Raw genomic sequence first — 19,968 nt, 5'->3', positions numbered from 1 at the left:
ATCAGATTCTTTGTTCTTAGCTAATTTGCTGTGCTTCAATGTCCTGTTTTATTTTCTGGTATAAAAATAAGACAAACATTTTTGTAGCTCTTGACCTGATTAGAGATTCTGTCTCTAATACTTATATATACATTGTTGTTTTACTTAGTTTTGGAGCTAGACAGTTTGAATTTGAATCTCAGCTTCCTTGTTCGTGGCATTGTATTCTTAGGCCAACAGTTGATAGCTATTTTTATTTGAGAAATGATTATATTGAATTTCATAAGATGTTTTTGATGATTAAATGACCTAATGCGTGTAAAGCTGTTACTATCTGAAAAGTGATAGTGACCTACTAATAGATGCAATGACCATTGGGTCCTAGTTCTGTATGGGTACTGTCTTACCTATGTGAAATGTATGAGTCTCGCTGTTTGGATAGTCCCATGATAGTTTATTGTTTCCTCAAGTAATGACTAATAATGAGATTACATATATATATATATATATATATATATATATGCACACACATATACATATACACTTTTTTTACTTTCTTTAAAAGTATATACACACACATATATATATGCACACACATATATACATATACACTTTTTTTTCTTTAAAAGAAGTGACAAGATGCTGTATATTGAGATAGACCACATACATTAAGAAAATGGTGAGTTTCTAAACTACCACAATCAACTTGAAATTCTTAAAAATAATTACAGTATTTTATTGTTTTAGAAATAATCGTTGGAAAAATTAGGCAAATGATAACTCTGGCTTAACTAGTAAAGTCATTGAGGCATTCAAGATACAATAAATTCCCAACTTAATGAACATTCCAGTTGTAAACATTCACCTATGTGCTGTATAACACTCGCTTTGCTGGGTTACATGAGTCTGGTTTACGAACATTCTCCCAGAACAGAAGTCTTTCATAAATTGAGGATTTATGTATAAAATACCTAGGGCACAAGTATTGTTAGACCTAAAATCATACAGCTGTTTCTAAAACTATAAATCCCTTTACAAGAATTTTTTTTCTGGTGTCTTTAATACATTTGCCACAACTGTATAGAACGTTGCTTTAAAATGACTTGGAAATGCTAAACAGTTCTGATGAAAATTTGAAAGCTTATACAAATTTATATTTGACTAATTTCATGATTACAATGATGGTGGAAATAGCATTAGGGCAGCTGAATTAAAGAAAGTAATTTTTTTTTTTTTATGTAGCGTTGTGAGTTTCATAGAAATTTGAAACCAATAGATATTTCCTGGTAGATTTTAGATATTTGAAGTCACTTTGTCAATATGGAAACAAAAGTTACCCATGAAACTTTGAAATTCAAACTTGGCTTTTTTTGGATTTGAAAACCTATGAAGACTTTCATATGCTGTTTCATTTGGCAAGTTTTTCACAGTTTAGTAGAAATAGTTGTCAATAAAATGTTGGTTTACCCTACTACATCTTAAAACCTAGTACATTTTATAAAACAAAATTGAGACCATGCATTTCTCTTTTCTGAGCTCTTGTTCTTTTATATCACTGAATTCATGAATGAATTTTAATTTAAAATGGCAATCATTTTGATAGTTGTAGATTATATTTGTATTCAGTATAAAAAATATCTTGAGAAGTTTATTCCCATTGCTTCCTTTATTTCAACTACTCAGCCTAGTTCCTCCCACCACTCACATTTTTACCTACTGGCATATGGGAAAGATGAATAACGAACAGATAGGTACAGTTCTTGTTCTCATGAAGCTTAAAATCAATATTGAATACATCTATAAGCTAGATTATAGGATACTTTGTGTTTAGTAGTCTTGTACTTAAATGCTTTTTCAAAAGCTGATTCTTAGTATTTTGGTTGGTGTTATTCTATTGATGTGATTTTTAAAATATTTTTTAAATTGTGTTATTCAGTTGACATTCCTTTGTGAGCTTGCGACCCAAAGTAGGTAACCAGCTTTATACATAGTTACAAACATTTCTGTGGCATGGATTACAAGTGAATAGGCATATCTTTTGATGTTGTGTCTTTTAAATTTAAAAAACCTTAATAGTCATGTGTAGGAAATACAATAAAAACAGCTTATTTAGAAGCTTCTAGAATGTGTACTTTAAAAGTTTGTAGTCTGGCAAGCACAAGGTTGTAAGTATGATGTAGAAGCAGATACTTTCTGGTAGTGACCCAGGAGTATTTTGGTTCAGATTTATTGGCTCTTACTAAAAACAGTATCTTAAAAAATATACTGAATATAATATAGTTACAGTGAATAGTTATGTTTACAGTGAAAAACAGGTGGTTTCTTTTTGATTTGGGGAAAAATTATATAAATTTGCACAGATGTTTGAATTTTATTGGTAAATTAAAATATTTCGCGTGTAAAATTGAAAGTTCAATAGATCAGTAATCCCAAACCAGATGGATATTTGGAGTTGAGTGTGTAACGATTAAATGGAACATGGAATGGGTTGAGGGCATGAGAAATTAAAACCTACATATTTTACACCACATGGTGTGCTTAGAACTTTTTCTGTGAATTGTCTTATATATGGCATGTGCCAAATAATAGACATTAGAATAGCTGGAGTTCTCTGTTTTACAGTTAGTTATATAACATCATCCATGAAATAGTAAATGATAAATCTAGTTTGACTACTACGCTTGACTCCAGAGCCTAATAGCTGAACATTTTGCTTTCATATAATAAATGTCCTACTACTTTGTATTGGTAATAAAATTCTTTGGATGCAGTGTACTATATTCCCAATTTCAGTAGTAAATGCAACCATTTTACTTTATAGATATGCTTTCACTTATGGTGTAGTTTGCTGAAATAACAGTCCTAGACATACTTCTTCAGCATAAAATAATTGAAATAAGTTGAATACATGCACAAAATCTTATGATTTAGATTGCCTAATGTAGCATGCGTAAGGTGCAAAATTGCAGTCTTCTTGTAGGCTAGATCCTCATTGCTAAAGGAACTAATCAGTCGAGGTGGCTAGTTTTATTCATTTTTTTTTTTAGGAAGTTAGTATCTCTTTCGCATGTCACATTTTTTTCCATTTATTTAAAGTTAGATTAACCCACAAAAATTAGAAGAAGCTACATTTAAGATGGAATAATGTTAAATTTAATGGTGTTTTTTATTTTAGCACTTTTCCAGCCATTAACTCCAGGCTCTCGAGAATTCGAAGATGTTTTAAATATTCTCCATTCGTCTTACCTTGAGCCATCTTCAGTGACAAATTTTCATTACAAACCTGTGTGCTTGATACATAATGAGCTTTTGGAAAAGGAGGTATGTTTAAAATTGTTACTTATTCTAAGATTATTTTTAGAACCAATGAACCTGAAAATCCTTTTCTCTAGAAATTACACTTTTTAAGGAAGCCCAAATTATGGAAAGGTATACAAGTTTAAATGATATCTCATTTTTCTTTTAGTGTTGCTGAACATTGCATTTATCGGCCATGTTAAATTCTTGACTCGTTAAATTCTTGAGGCAGTCCTCCTGCCTCAGCCTCCTGAGTACTGGGATTAAAGGCATTATGCCACCATGCCCAGCTTTAAATTATTAATGAGTGATTATATAAAATCACCTTCTGAAATTGAGTCTTAAGCATAATTTACTTTGTTATGGCTTAATTATAAATTCATAAAGCTTTTTGCTTTTGTAGTACATGTTAATGTCTAAATTGGAAGGTAATACAAGCAAATACATTTCTTTTAAAACAATATAACTTTTTTTCCCAAAATTGCTTGGGGGCTAGATTGATTATTTTACCTTGGTTATTTTATTAGTGGAAATTCTTAGGGTATTCACCTTATTAGTGAATTAAGATTCATGTACAAATTTGATAGTTGAGTTTTGATTTAGGAATAGCTAATATGTATATTCTGAGGTAATATAAATGAGGTATTTAGAAATATTTAACATGTTATGCTTTTTCTTTTGAGGACAGGTTTTCACTATGTAGTTCAGGTTGGCCTTGAACTCTGTGATCCTCTTGCCTCAACCTCCCTAGTGCTGGGAGAGTGTTGTGACAACAGGAATGCCATTGTACCTGGCCATTGTGCTCCCCCCCTTCTGTCTTTCTCTTCCTTCCATCTCTCTTTTCCATCTCCCTCTTCTTCCTGCCACTTCTCCTCTTCCTTTCTTGACTTCCCTGCTTCAGAACTGAGGAAGGAACTTTTTCAGAATCAGGATGAACATTCTTAACTCTTTGTTTGTTTTTTAAGTTTTGAGTCCGGGTTTTGCTAAATTGCCCTGTTACCTTGGCTGTATTGCCTAAGTTGCTGTCCTGGCTTAGCCTCCCAGAATCCTGGTAGGCATGTACCAAAACACATGCCTGCCATTTACATGTATACTTTCTAGTGGCTATGAAATATTACTGATTGTACTTTTACAAGTTGGCTAAGGAAGTGTTACCAAATTTAAATTTGAAAGAATCTCTAAAGGGTATTAATGTCACTGGCTTCTATAGAAAATGAAAACTTTAGTAGTTCAGTGTGGTTTTATGTATGGTGTTTTTTTGTCTTTTTCCTTTTTTATCGGTACCAGGGATCGAACTAACAACTGCCTGCTTGCAAGGCAGGCGCTGATGCCGCTGAGCTAAATCCCCAGCCCTGGTTTTATGTATGATAAGGATTATTTGTTAATTTCAGGTAAAAATTTAGTTTGAAGGTACATTAATTATGTTATTAAAGAGCAATAATGCTTGAATACTAATAAAAAAAGTCAATTTTTCTATGATTGAATGTAAATATATCTAAAAGTAAAAGCCTAAAGTTTCAGAATGACTTAACAGTTTTCTCTTTAATCATGTAAATTGTGCTTTAATCATGTAAATATGTAAATATATACATCTTATGTGCTTTGCATTGAGAAAAGTTATTAAAGGGAACATTTTTCCTTGTCCTAAGTGAGTTTATAGTCTAGAGTTAGTTGGTCATTCAACAGATTTGTTTTTCATTTTTAAAATGCTTTTATTTATACATGTTTGTGATACATAATGAATACAATTGTCATAGGGAGCTGGTACCTGTACATAGCACGTGTTAGTCCTTTTTACTCCCCCCTTTTCTTCCCTAGAGCCCCTTGCCATCTGCAGATGTCAACAGTAAAGCGCTTACTACTTACAGTATACCTTGTGAAAGTGGAAGATACAAAGATAACTAGATCACGAATTTATAATCTATGGGAGATGGGGCTAGGGATTTAGCTCAGCGGCATAAGCACCTGCCTTGCAAGTAGGCAGTCGTGAGTTCGATCCCCAGTACCAATAAAAAAGAAAAAAAAATAATCTATAGGAGAATTGTAGTATGATATAATTTTAGTAAAACTTTGCAGTTGATACAGTACAGTTGATTACAGTTGATAAGTACTTGCAACTTACTTGACTGCATTGGGTGGATAAAGTGCCTGTAACTCGGAAAAAAAAATGGAAGTAGAGTAAAGACCATTTCTACTTTGGTAGCTTTGAGATTTCTGAAAAAAATTCTCAAAACTCTTAGCTTAATAAAACAATCATATTTGGAGGAGTTATAGATTCAGTTTCATTTAGTTTACAGAAAAGCGAAGAGAACTGAAGTCTGATGGTCGTCCAGATAAGGAACTTTCAGAATCTTATGCATTTCTCTTGGTTGATCGATGTCAGGTGAGTTGATCCTTTATTAAAAACAATTGGAGGATATTTCAATTTAAGCTTTTATTTTCCTTGATATCAGGGGTTGAACTCAGGACCTTCCACACGTCAGAAGTAGTTTACCACTCAGTTACATCCCTGGTCCCTTTTAAAAAAAGTTTCTTGAGACAGGATCTTGCTACATTGCCCAGGCTGCCCTGGATTACTGGCATATATCACTATATCAGCACAACATATCTCCAGCTTCTTTTTTTTTTTTTTTAAACCATGGTCCCCCCACTTGTCCACACTGGCCTTAAACTTAAAAAAATCTATCTCTCAGATCCTTACATGGCTGAGATTGCATGCAGGTGCTACTGCACTGGCTACCTTTTTCTTGTTACAAGTAGAGAAAGTGATTTAGAGGGAACAACTATTAATTATTTTGTAATTTGATTTTCAGATACACTTTTTTTTTTGTTTGACCACTTCTGTTTTCTTTTGGAATTTGCTTAATAATACATTTCCCTTTGTTAAAAAGGTTATCTTGTTGATTGTGTGTTCTTGGAACAATTTTTTTTTTCCTCTCTCTTTTAATGATGTTTCGATGGAGCTACTTTATGTGTTTTGCTGGCTCTAATTCTAAAAGTGGTTGGTTACGTTTGTGAGAGGCAGGAATTTGGGGTGTCTCATACCTACGGTAAATATAAATTGCAAGTGTGGTTATTTGGAAGTGTCAGTTTCACATTCATATTTGTGCATAAACTGATACATATGCTTGAAATGTCTGTAATGTAGATTGTATGTAGCTTGGAAGTTTAGATTTTATTTAAAACAAACTTACAAATTACTTTTTGTTTTTTTTAATAATATGGTTGCAAAGTGAAGTGTTTTGCTTTTTTAGGTTCAAAGCATATGTGAAAAAGGATTGCAGGTGGGCCATTCCAAAATAACAATTCTTGGCAGTCCTTCCATGGGTAATTTTCTTTTTCATTTATATTTACTACTAAGTTACTATTAAAAAAATTAATTAATTTTGCAGTAGTCCTTGTAATTAAACTTGTACATGCTTTATTATGTTTCCAGAAAGAGAGACTAGCCTCAGGTTCTGAAATGTAAAACCGGCTTTATCTTTTGTTTGAGTTTGCATGCTTCTGATTGATCAAAGTTAACTTTTTATTATCTTAGAGTCTAAGTGATTTTGAAAAATGTGATGCTTTTTCTCTATTTTATTTGGATTAAAACATCAACTGCTTCTAGTGTTCTTATATATCTTCTTTTCTATTATTGAACATTTTGATTTTTTTATTCATGTCCTACTTATTAAAATTCTTTTAATTTTTCTGTCTTTATTAGGTGTCTATCTTTCTAAATATGCTGACTTGTTACAAGCTAATCCTTTGGAAACTGGGGCAGTGGGCGATGTTGTGATTTTTAAAATAATGAAGGTAATTTCAGGTTTTACATTTCATGTGTGAAAGGCAACATTCTTTTTGGATTTTGAGTTGACCTCGAGTATTTAGGACTGTGATTAAATTAAAGTCTGTACTTGTTGGTGTTGAAGTCCATGCTACTATGTAAAGATACTTTTGGGAGTAGTTTGTCATTTTTAGTTAAGCTAATTATACTTCTTTTATTTTAAAGAGAGTAAAACTAAACAAAGCAGATCAGAAGAAAACAATATAAGTGACACATATTTCAAAGCAAGACAACAGAAAATCTACATTGGCTACCATAATGTCTTTTGTTTTCTTCTAAATAGTTGTCTATATCTTCACACGCAATTCATACAAAACAAAATAGTATTAAACTGATCAGAACAGAGTGATGAAGGCATTATTGGCCTTCAAAACCAGACAATAGGAAAATAAACAATGGCTGCTACATATAGGTATTCTTTTTTTTTTTTTTAATTGGTACCAGGGATTGTACTCATGACTGCGCGCTTGCAAGGCAGGTGCTTATGCTGCTGAGCTAAATCCCCAGCCCCCATATAGGTATTCTTATGCTATATATATGTATTCTTACCCTTTCACTGTATTTATTGAGGATTTTGTATCTTACGTACTCTTACCATTTCTTACACTAGGGAGACAATATGGTGTTGACACATGTGAGTTTGATTTGTTTCACTTAACAGTTTTCCCTTTCAAAGAAAAGAATAAAGACAGAGGGTAGTATATGTTGATAATAAACTTAGCTTAGTGAAGAGTGTTGTGCAATTTGTATTGATCATGTTTAGGCAAATACATGAGAGGTTTTCTCTATTTTAGGGTAAAATAAAAAGTATATATGACCCCATGGGTGTGAAAAACTTGGAATCCATGTTGAATAAAAGTGCTTTGGACCCTACACCAAAGCATGAATGTCACGTGTCAAAGAATGCAGGTAGAATTACATCTCTTTTGGCTTACAGAGCCTATGAACTTACTCAGGTATGTGCCTAGACCCATTTTAATGTTATGACCTCATGTCTGTGTATTACTGAATCCTTCAGAATGTTCCCTTTTACCTCTGCTATCACAATAGTTTTTGATTCCCACATACCACTGCTGCATTCCCTTGCTTGTGCGTGAGGCTTGTTCATCTCCCTTGACACCTATATTACTCTTGTCTACCTTCTTTTTTGATGTTTGGTTTTTTTTTTTTTTTGGTCTTTATCGTTTTTATCGGTACCAGGGATCGAACTCACGACCACTCACTTGCAAGGCAGGTACTTATGCTGCTGAGCTAAATCCCCAGCCCCTTTTTTGATGTATTTGAAGTTGAGTCCAGATAATGTGTTTTTCTTTCAAAGTGATAAACAAAATGGCAGTTAGGTTTGGTTGAGATTGTGACACATGTGTGTGTATATTTGAGGTTTTTTGTTTGTTTTTTTCCCCTATCAGGTTGATTTTTCTGGGCCTGACCTAGACTCCATTTGTAATGTTTCTACTGGGAAATTTGTTTTATATTCCCAACTCTTCAGAAGCAAACTCCAGTCAGCTTCTCAGAAGTAGACGTATGGAATACTTAGTAGTCCCTTGGTGTCTGACACACGTAGAAATAGAATGTTACATACAGTTTTTTTCAGTATTACTGCAGTTTTTTTCAGTTAAACCAACAAGCTGGAACTTGAAGATATTTTCTATCAGAGGTTTTTAAATGGTTTTGTGTCTTGAAAATCAGACAGATAAATATGAAATTTCACTTGGTACTACTTGCCTACCTAATTTTGCATTTTCTTATTTTTAGTATTATTTTTATGAGTATGGCTTTGATGAATTAAGGCGAAGACCAAGACATGTTTGTCCATATGCAGTTGTGTCCTTTACTTACAGAGATGATATACAAACTCCAAAGTTTGTTTCTTCATCAAGGTAAGACTTTGAAGAGTTTCAGACATCATCCAGAGTAAGATGCTACCCAGCCTATGCTTCTGGGTTACAGGATCTTGTCAACCCCTCTGCCTTCCCCAGAAACACTTTTCTTAAAATTAATTGAATGCTTGAATGTGCCTGTTAACTTTTATAAGAGGTCATTGTGAAGACGATCAATCATTTAGCTGTGTGGAAGCACAGACTAAAATTCCCATAAATGGTCAGTGGGTTTCTTTTGGCATTGAAGTTTTGATTAGTTGAGTTAGTGAGAATTTTTACACTTTTTTTTTTTTCTTTTTTTCTTTTTATCGGTACTGGGGATCGAACTCATGACCGCCTGCTTACAAAGGCAGGTGCTTATGCTGCTGAACTAAATCCCCAGCCCCGTTAGTGAGAGGTTTTTGGTTTTTTTTTTTTTTTTTTTTTTGGTCTTTTTCCTTTTTATCGGTACTAGGGATTGAACTCACGACTGCCTGCTTACAAGGCAGGTGCTTATGCCGCTGAACTAAATCCCCAGCCCCATACTGAGAGTTTTTAAAAGTGAAATTTTGGATATTAACTTTTCTAAAATTGGCTAGCTTCTATAAATAATGCCCTAGCCCCACCTCAAACCAAATTAATCTGATACTTAGTAGGGAACCTAGAGAATGGTAGTTTTTTAAAATGTGCATGTGATTCTAATTGTTGACCAGTACTGAGTACCAGTGGTAATTTCTTAAAAACAATAAGGTAAACAAATACAAAGCAGTACTCATTTCTTCCATGTGGTGAGAATATTTTACCCAAATCATTTACAGAGATGTAGATGGGGTAATTAAATGTCTTACTTATTTTCATCTTGAGTTGTAATACATAAAGTTACTTGTGATACCTATTAATATAGAAAATATATTTTTTTGTAGGGTAAGATTGAACCTAGGGCCTCTCCTACTGTGCTATATCTTCCCTAGTTTTAAAAATCATTTTAAAATTTTGAGATAAGATCTTACTAGTTGCTACCAAATCTGGCCTTGAACTTGTTATCCTTCATCCTTAACCTCCTGAGATTAGTCATGTGCTACTATGCCTGCCTGAAATACTGCTGTTTTAAAAACCACAGATGAAACATTTATGAATGTATTTCATGTAGACCTCTTATCAGCTTTCTAGATCGAATTGTCCTGCCATCCATTTAAGTTCTTGAAATATAGTAATTTTTCATGTTAGTGACTAAGCCCTGGAAACCATCCACAGGCACAAATGCTAATCCACATGATATTAGACAGTTGTATTTTTTCCTTTTTAAAAAATTGCCCTGTATTTATGATCTCCATGATACGCACATTTACTGTAGCAGTATTTTGTAAGTGATTTTTAAAAGAATCTAGCACTTATAATTAAGAGGTCATACTCCTAGGAATAATAACTGTTAATTTTCTTTGACTCTTTGATTGTGATTTCTGTCAAACAGTTTACTCAGAAATTTGTCCTATACCATGAATGGCCCAAGGATGCAGTTGTCTTGGGACTTCAAATTTGCTGTCGCTTCTTTTTCCTTTAGTTACTTTATCTGTACAGGTTTTTCCTTCCCTGCATTTCTCTCTTGAAAGGCAACCTTCTCAGTCTTGCTGATTTTTTTTTTTTTAAAACCCCTTTATAGTGTGTCTTTTCCTCCTAGCACTTAAAACCATTGTCACCTGATAAGCTTTATACATTATTGGTTATCTTCTGTCTTCATTAGATTGTAAATTCTTTGAAATTCAACATGGACTTGTTTATTCTTGTAATCCTGTTAGTTAGAATTATGCCTCCTAAATAATAGGATATTATTAGCAAATATTTTTGAATGTCAAGTGAATATATTTAAGTATTATCAAACTTTTTTTCTAATCTTGTCACCAAGATAAAATAATTTAAAGAAACTTTAATGGACTTTTCTCTGTTAATGGATATTTTTTGTTGGGAATAAAACCTCCCTTTTACTTTGGCCAATGTAATAATAGCAAAATAAATACTACTTTTTCTCTAAGTAGACTTGAATTTATTATATTTCGTAATGGAAAGTTCATCTGTTGTTGTACTGAAGGAAGAATTTTATTCCATTACGCATTGTACCATTACAAAAAGAGTTTATAGGGTGGAGGATGTAGCCTAATAGTACTTTGCTTTCCCTAGCACTACAAAAAGGTCCTTTTATCAGGGTTATAAATGTTAACTTTCATATTTTTACCAGTCAGTAATTTTTTTTCTTTTCTTTTTAAAAATTTGTAGATCTAACAGCTTTAATGCAGATAGAAACGTGGGTAAGATTCTTCTATTTCTTTAGTTTTATAAATTGAAAGAACTCATACCATAAAAGATAAATAAGTGCTTTGTCTTATTTGTATAATGAATGAAAATCTACAGAGTATGAAACAGCAGTGAGGCTGTGTTATCATGAAGCATTAATAACTTGGTCTTCTAAGTGTAAGGTCTCTGTTAAGAAGCTCCTACTTCAGAAAATAGAGCAAATGATAACTTTAAATTAAACAGAAAATGATAAGTAGATTTCAGAACTCAGCCTTCTTATATTTATTTTTATCTTTTTGAGACAGGGTTTCACTATCAGGCTGGTCTTGAATTCATGGCATTCCTGTAATCTCAGCCATTGGGATTACAGGCATGTATCACTATGCCTGGAAACAAATCAGCCTTTAAAAAGTATAGATTTCATCATAGGTTTAGCATGTAGAGGAGATAAAAATTAAAAGCATCACTGACATTATCTTCAGATTTCTTCATAATGAACAGCGAATGAGTAGAAGATAGGAGACATTGTAGGCATTCATGTACTACTGGATTTAACATAGTCTCTTGGTAGTAAAAGGGCAGTGATTGTATTGTCTTTGCTTCGTAGTTTTCTGATCATATTTAAATAGAAAAAGTGTTACTTATTGAAACTGAATTTTTTTTGAAAGAGAAAAGATACTTATAACTAAAACCTTAGAATTTGAACTTTTCTGTAAATTGAAATAATCACTTTTGTCTGCTTTCTAGTTAAACCTTGTTTCTTGATATTTTCTCTTTCTAGTAATGTGCATTTATTTTTCTGAGTTGTCAAAAATAATGTTATTATTTTTATTTAGATAAATTTAACTATACAGTGTGGAAAGGACAGCTTTTAAATAAAGGAAAGCTTCTGTGTTATATTTCTCTGAGGTCAGCTACTCGTGCTTTTTTGCCTATCAAGCTGTAAGTATAAGAAAATAGCAATTAATTATTACTAATTTCTAACCTTTTTTATTTTACATTTTTGTTCAAGAAAAATGTAAATATAAATGTTCATTTTTGAGATGATTGATTTAATGACTTTTAGAAACTTAATTGAAAAGGAGCTACTTAATCTTGATTTGAAAATGGGCTAATTTTATAGATTTGTGGCATAAAATTTTTTGTTAATTATTTTAAAACAAGAAATACTATTTAAAAGTCTTATCCTAATTAAATATATTTTTCATATGGCAATTTGAATACCGTAGATTTAAAACGTACCAGTTCTTTGTTAGAAAAAGCTTGATGTGGTAGGTTAAATTAAAATGCACAGCCTTTGTTCTGTACTGTGTATCATGCTAGAGTAGAATAATCTTAAATGATCTTTTGCTACCACCACAGTAAATATTATGCCTTCGTAAAGACTTGAAAATTAACAGCTTTTACTTGAATTGTCTTTAATAAAATGATGATATTTAATCCTTTATTGTTACTAAAATTGACATATTGGATTAGTTTTTGGCTGTGGATGTAGGTTTGGTAATATAGTAGGCTATTTATCTATGTGTAGGTTTTTGTACTTTACATACCAATAAAATAAAATGAGATATTAATGAATAGAGTAAAAGATATTAATGAATATACCCTTCTGTTTTGTTCTTAAGCATTGTGTTTGTGTGTGTATAATACTATTGTTAAAGTTAAAAAACAGGTAAGGCAAGTGTGTTCTTTTTTCTTCCCAGTCCTGAAAAGTTAGATATTGAAACAATTACGAGTATTGATCATCTGAAACAGAAGATTCCTCCAGCATTGTTTCATAAGGAAACATATTTAGGTCCAAATGAAGGTAAAGTAATTCAATATTACTAAAATATAGGGGGAGCAAGCTCTATTTGGATGTTTACTATGTGTTTCTTTATGTCAGTTTTGAAGAATGGAATGTATTGCAGCCTTTATGAAGTTGTAGAAAAGGCAAGAATTGGAAGTAACATGGAGAGTTTACTGCAAAAACTAGATAAAGAAAAACTTGTGAGTAAAAAGGTTTTAAAATATTCCTTTGAAAACATAATAGTTGATTATATTAATATTTCAGTTTATTTTTTGTGTCTGAAAGTAATAAGTCTTTGTTGCTTGGGTACTTACTTTTTTGAAGGTCTTGTAAATGGAATTGTTTTTCTAATTTGTTTCAGTTCATACTGGTATATGAAAAAGCAGTTGGTGTTTAATGTTGACTTTATGTGTGTGTACATGATTAGTTTTTACAGGGGGTAGTGTACTGGCAATTAAGGCCTGGGTGTTGAGTGTGCTAAGTATGTACTTTACTATAGAGCTACATATCCAGCCACATTTCTGAGCATTTTTTTGTTTGTTATATATGTAGAAATGTAATTGATACTTAACGTATATTGAGATTATGTCAGAACAGTGTGAGACTGATAGTTTTTGTCTATTCCTGGCATTTGTGTGCAGATTTCATGATTCTGGAGGTTTTTCTTTTTTTGTTTTGCCATAGTCTTACTGTTTTGCTCAGGCTGACCTCCTGAAACCTAGGTGAAAGGGCTCCTCCAGTTCCAGCTGCCCAAGTAGCTAGGTCTACAGGCATCAATTTTCATATCTTTTTCCTTAATGTTACTATGCATTCAAGGTTCCTCTAGTCTGATGTTTGATTAAAGCAGGGATTTGTAGACATTGTTGTTGTCTGGATTTTATTTATTAAATTTAAAACAATTGGCCAACACATTACATTTAATGAGACTGAAAGATAGGAAGCAAAAGAGATATGCCTTTGCAATTTTGTAGTTCAAAAATATAATAAGCTGAAAAGAACAAAAATACTAAGGTGGGTGCCATGTTATTTACCTGGAGTTCCAGCTATTCAGAAGATTGAAACAGGAATCCATGAGTTCAAGTGTAGCTTGGGTAACAGCAAGTCTCTATCTCAAAAAAAAATTCTGTTTTCCAAATCCATTTTATTTCAAGGATTAAAAGAAAGAAAAGAAAAAAGAAAAAAAAAGCTACAACAAAATTTCAAAACATGTCAGTTGGGGCAGGGAAGGTAGATACACTGTGCATTGTCATCCCCAAATCATTTACCCAGAGCACAGGACATCTGCATTCATTCGTCAGAACAATACCAGCACAAATCTTTCTCTTCACTGAACTCAGAGAAATCAGCAGTATAACTATCTTGACTATTTTTTATATACATATATATGTGTGTGTGTGTGTGTGTATGTATGTGTATATATATATATATGCACACATGTTTTTCTTTCAGCTTCTTACACTAGTGACACAATGTGATGTTTACACGTGTGTCTTATTTATAATGAGTATGTTCTCAAATTGCATCTGTTTACCTATAAAATTCTCTAGTTTATCCTTCTTTATGGCTGAGTAATACTCCAATGTAGAAAAATAACACATCTTTTTGGTTGTTTCCAAAATCTGGCTATTACAGACTGCTTCTATAAACATGGGTGCACTGTGGTATGATGTTTTTAATACTTTTGGGAAGATACCCAGAAGGTGAATAGCTAGATTGAATGGGACCTGTAGTCCTAGTTCTTAGAGGAATCTCCACTCTGATTTCCACAGTGCTTGCACCAGTCTGCATTCCCACCAACAGTGGTGAGGCTTCCTATTTCCTCACAGCTCCTCCAGCATTAGTTATTGCTTGATTTCTTGTTAGTAGCCATTCTTTCTGGGGTGAGGTGGAATCTCAGTGTTGTTTTAATTTACATCTCTCAAATCACCAGTGATGAACATTTTTTCACATATTTATTTCTCCATCAATTTGAAAGATAGTTTTTCAGGGTACATCAGTCTGGGTTGAAAGTTGTTTTCCTTTAGAACTTGGAGTACTTCAGTCCAAGCTGTCCCAGACTTGAAAGTTTGTGCTGAGAAGTCAGCTATAATTCTGATTGGCTTTCCGTTATAGGTGATTTGATTCTTTTCTCTAACAGCTTGTAGGATTCTGTTTCTGTGTTCAGTTTCTGGAATCTTGACTGTCATATGCCTGGCTGTAGATTTGTTTTGATCATTGCTAATTGGAGTTCTATTTGCCTCATTTATATGCATGTCAAATTCTTTTTCTGTACTAGGAAAGTTTTCTGTCATGATGTCTGTACATTGTTTTAATGTCATTTATGATATCTTCTGTTTGTTCATTAACTCCAGTTACTCTTAAAGTTACTCTTCTTTGTATCACCCAGCAGCTGCTAGATTGTCCTACCTCATTGACTTCTGGATTTGCCTATCGTGAACTGGATGTCTGGGGTTGCATTTTGCTGAAGTGTCTTTTTCTCTTTTTTAAAAATTTTAATTCCTGGGGTAATACTTACAAATTGCTTGTGGTGGATTGCTTTATTGGTAGTATTTAGGACTCTTAGGTGATGATTATTTCCCTGAGGTCTATTCCATGTATAGCTGGTTTTAGAGTATTGAGTTGGTTGGAAGATCTTACCTCTTCATTTTGCTGGAGATGAGAAGGTGCAGCTTGTTTGGCATAGTCCCTGGTGATTTGGCACTATGCCACACTATTTTCTGTGACCTTTAGTTAATCTCAGTCATGGATTATCAGGACCAACAGCTGTTCAGAACAATTATATCAATTTAGACTTTAGTGGTACCAATAGCATCAAACACAGCTTAGAACACAACAAACTGAGCTAACCCTTAATTTGCAACTTTTAAGTGTATAAACTAGATTTGTGATTATAATATAAAATGTAACACAAACTAGATAATTATATGTAATATATAAGTCTATAATGTGCCAATTTTGCCTTCTGGATTAAAATTAAACTGGATTAAGGAGAAAATAGAGAGGTAGAAGAAGAGAAAGAGATTAGCTGGTTGGAGGAACTGGAGGAAGACTGAAGGAAAAGAGATGAAAGAAATAAAAGGAAGAACACACTGACAGGAGGTTAGGAACCACTTTCATACTCATAAACAATGAATGAGAAAAAAGAAAGAAAAAACAGGGAAGAAACACAAATAGTGCACTTCTACGATGCTGTATGGTTTCACTAGTAGACAACTTGTAGAGATGTAGTCCTAAATTGTGCTGATGTGTCTCAGCAAGCCAGCAGTTGCTTTATGGTGGAGCAGCAGGTAACCTCAGCAGACCTTCCCTGAGATCCACGGGTCTCTGCCTAGCAAGAAGCTGCTAGACACAGCCCGAAGCAGTTCTGGGTTCCTAGCTTATCTGGCCCAACTGCAAAATGGCTCCTGGCTAATCACTGTCTCCCTTGGAAGGATAAGGTCCTCTGCCAGCCAGCAGTCTTCCATGTCCGCTGCTCCCTTCCAAGGCCGAGTTTCTTTGCAGAGGCCTCCAGGGTCTCCAGCCATCAGTGTCACTGTGACCACGTTCCCCAGGTTTGAACAGCTCCTCTTGCGCGGTGAGTTCCTTCTTGGGGTGAAGTGCTGCTGGCTATTGCCTTCTTCTTCCTTGAAGTTTTTCTTTTCACTCTCTGTGAGCTTTGATTTGGTACTTTAGATTCTTTCTGGGTCCAGGTGACAAACTTCCTTCCTTTTCTCTTCTTTATGATGCTATATTCCAGGGTCTGGATGGTGACTCTCAAAGAGGATGTTTTCTCTGCTGCTTACTGCTCTGCCATCTTGCCAGAAGTTTTCTTCTCAATTTTAAAAAGGACAGTTCTAGCTGGGCATGGCGGCTCATTCCTGTAATCTCAGCACTTGGGAGGCTGAGGCAGGAGGATTGTTGCAAGACCAGCCTGGGCCACAAAGTGAACTCAAGGCCAGCCTGAAATGCATAGAGAGACACTGTCTCAAAAAGACAAAAAAAAAAAAAAAAGGACTTTTCATCCTTAAGTAGGAATTTTGCAGTAGGTTTTTGTAAATATCTTAAATCTCTTGAATTTTGCATGAAGGGATTTTGAGTTTCAGTAAATGGAATGTTTATTTTTTAATACCAGGGTTCTATAAAGAAAAAAGTAAGAGAGAGTGTATGTGTCTGTGTGTATGTGCCTGTATATGCAAAAGATTAATGATAAGGAATTGGTTGGATTTTTTTTTTTTTTTTTGGTCGTTTTCCTTTTTATTGGTAGCGGAGATCGAACTCATGACTGCCTGCTTGCAAGGCAGGCGCTTATGCCGCTGAGCTAAATATGTAGCCCCTGAATTGGTTGATTTTTGAAGGCTGACTTATCTGACGTGTAGTTAAGAGCCTCCGGGCACACACCTGTAATCCCAGCACTTGGGAGACTCGGGCAGGAGGCCAGCCTAGGCTATGTAGTGAGCTCAGGGCCTGCCCTGGTTGAGACCCTGTCTCAAAAAAGTAAACAAAAAGGAAGCTAAAAACCAAACAAAATGTGTAGTTAGTAAGCTGGAGATCTAGGAGAGTTGGTATAATTCTTATTCTGAAGACCTAGCACTAGGAGTGTCACTAGTTCAATTCTAGCCTTAAAGTTGGCCGTACTAGTCTTGTGTGAAGATTATACTAGCTTTCCAGATAATAAACTTCTTTTTGTAAGAGATGGATGGATGTACAGTCGTCCTTTGACATTCATAGGAGTGTAAGACATGTTATAGCTGCCAAAATTCTTGTGTGTTCAAGTCTTAAGTCCCTCATATTAAAAAAAATGCACTGTTTTCACATAACTTGTACACATCCTTCAGGTTACTTTAAATCATCTCCAGGTTACTTAAAATATCTAGTAGAGTAGAAATGCTCTGTAAATAGTTGCTATATATAATACCATTGAAGGAGTAATGGTAAAAAGCATAAATGTTTAGTATACATTTGTGTAGGGTTAACTACATAGTATTCAAACATGAGGGGAGCAGTGCTCAGACAGGAGCTCTGGAGAGGGACTCACCATCTGTAATGGTGGGAAGCAGGAGCAGGGTATGTCTACGTAGCACTTCACATGGCTTCAGCAGACTGTCTGGTGAATGACACGTTCAAATTTTGCTTTTTACAACTCACTGGCATTTTTTTTTTCATCCACAGTAGACTGAAACCATAGATACAAAACTCATAGATATGGAAGACAGATAATATATAAGATAATATAATTTATTCTTCATTGAGTAGGACTTTCCTGCAAAACTCTTTAGTTTATGAATGATTTCAAGATACTGATTTCATTTCTTTTAACAGTTTTCAGGCTGTTTCTTCTTGAGTCGATTAGCATGGTTTTGTTTTTCAGGTTTCATGTATGTTTTCAAATTCATTGGAATGAATCATTCATATAGTTTTAATATGTTGTTTTGAGCACTTTCACATAGTTTGTTCCTTATTGTCATTTTCCCCAGAGATTTGTCAGCATTTTTTTTGGGTCTTAATCAAATACTGGATTTGACCTTTTTGTTGTAACTTTGTTTCACGGTTTTATTTCTGCTGTCAATTTTTTTGAGGTTTATTTTTTTGATTTCCGACTTGATTTGAAAAAGCAATAAATAGTTTTAAGTACTGCTTTTTTTGTTTTGTTTGTTTTGTTTTTTGAGACAGGGTTTCATTATGTAGTTCAAACTGGTATTGAACACACTTTGTAACTTAGTCTGGCCTCAAACTCACAGCAGTTCTCCGGGGCGTGTGCCACTATGCCCAGCTAAGTGCTGCTTTGTTTGCATTCTCTCTCTCTCTCTCTTTTTTTTTTTTTTTTCCGGTACTGACAGTTGATCCCACACTGAGTTACATCCTCAGCCCTCTTATTTTTTATTTTGAGGCAAGACTCCCTGAAGTCACTAAGTTGCCCAGGCTAGGTTCAAATTTGTATTTCTGCCTCAGCCTTCCAGAGTACATAGATTATAGCTTTATGCCACTGTGCTCAGCTCTATATGTTTCAATGTCCAGTATTTTTGCTATCATTTAGCTCTCAGTGTTGTTTAGTTTTCACTATGCTTTCTATGGTATATGATGTAGAGATTTATGTTTTTGTTTTCAATTATATGAGGAATACTTTGCCTTTTTAAATGTCTTAATTAAATTGCTTGGTAATCAAACAGGTGGCAGTTACTTTGAAATTGTTGAGACTTGCTTTAAGAGATCTATGTGGTCAGTGTTTTACATGCCTTCTATGTTCGAGGGAAATGCATATTCTTTACTGAATGCTGGCTGTACGATTCTGGATGATAGATATATTTTTGTTGTATTTGACTTCTGGTTTTTTTTTTTAAGAGGTCTACTAAGTGCATATTTGTTTTGTTTTTTTGAGACAGGGTCTCACTATATAGTTCAGACTGGCCTTGAACCTACTATGTAGCCTAGGTTGGCCTCGAACTCATGGTGATCCTCCTGCCTTAGCTTTAAGTGACTATTTATTGCAGGTCATTTTTTTAAAGAGTCTTACTGAAAGAAAGGAAGGTTCTGTCTAAGAGGGTCCTGAGTGGGTGCCCCGTCTTTTTTTTTCTGGAGGCTTTTTGTTTTTGGTCTTTGATAGTTTGCAGTTACCTTATGTAGGTATATACTTCATATTTGCCTAGCTTAATATATAGTTTCCTATATCTGTGAGTTTGTATTTTCATTTCTGGAAAAATTGTTAGCTGTTGTGTCTGATGATGCCTCGTCATCATTCTCTAGTCTTTTAGGACTATGAAGTATCATGTCATATCTTTTAATTTTCTTCTTTATGTCTCTTAACCTTTTTGTTTCCTACTTGTTCATTTGTCCTGCAGTTTACATTTCATCAGAACTACCTTCTAATCTAAAAATTCTATTTGTAGCTGTGTCTGATTTGCTGTTTTCATCTGTTTATTGTTTCTCGTTTCATAGAGAATTTTTTTCCT

At 33.9% G+C, this 19,968-nt stretch overlaps 1 protein-coding gene across 8 annotated transcripts in view; it reads left to right on the top strand.

Annotated features, from left to right (window-relative positions):
- Positions 1 to 19,968, top strand: part of Tasor (transcription activation suppressor) — an 82,633-nt gene that overhangs the window by 5,292 nt on the left and 57,373 nt on the right. For all 8 annotated transcript variants that reach the window (XM_063257315.1, XM_063257312.1, XM_063257310.1 and 5 more), the window contains exons 2-11: positions 3,155 to 3,300; positions 5,567 to 5,659; positions 6,531 to 6,603; positions 6,983 to 7,074; positions 7,900 to 8,061; positions 8,861 to 8,985; positions 11,236 to 11,267; positions 12,090 to 12,195; positions 12,957 to 13,060; positions 13,139 to 13,242. In XM_063257315.1, the coding sequence (XP_063113385.1) occupies positions 3,155 to 3,300; positions 5,567 to 5,659; positions 6,531 to 6,603; positions 6,983 to 7,074; positions 7,900 to 8,061; positions 8,861 to 8,985; positions 11,236 to 11,267; positions 12,090 to 12,195; positions 12,957 to 13,060; positions 13,139 to 13,242 (1,037 nt within the window). The remainder of the gene's footprint in view (positions 1 to 3,154; positions 3,301 to 5,566; positions 5,660 to 6,530; positions 6,604 to 6,982; positions 7,075 to 7,899; positions 8,062 to 8,860; positions 8,986 to 11,235; positions 11,268 to 12,089; positions 12,196 to 12,956; positions 13,061 to 13,138; positions 13,243 to 19,968) is intronic.

Source organism: Cavia porcellus, unplaced genomic scaffold, assembly GCF_034190915.1.
Source record: "Cavia porcellus strain 051 isolate PalLab524CR breed Dunkin Hartley unplaced genomic scaffold, mCavPor4.1 scaffold_10, whole genome shotgun sequence".
In the NCBI taxonomy this organism is placed as follows: Eukaryota; Metazoa; Chordata; class Mammalia; order Rodentia; family Caviidae; genus Cavia; species Cavia porcellus.
The sequence above is the reverse complement of the archived record's forward strand: the minus strand, read 5'-3'. Positions and strand labels throughout refer to the sequence as shown.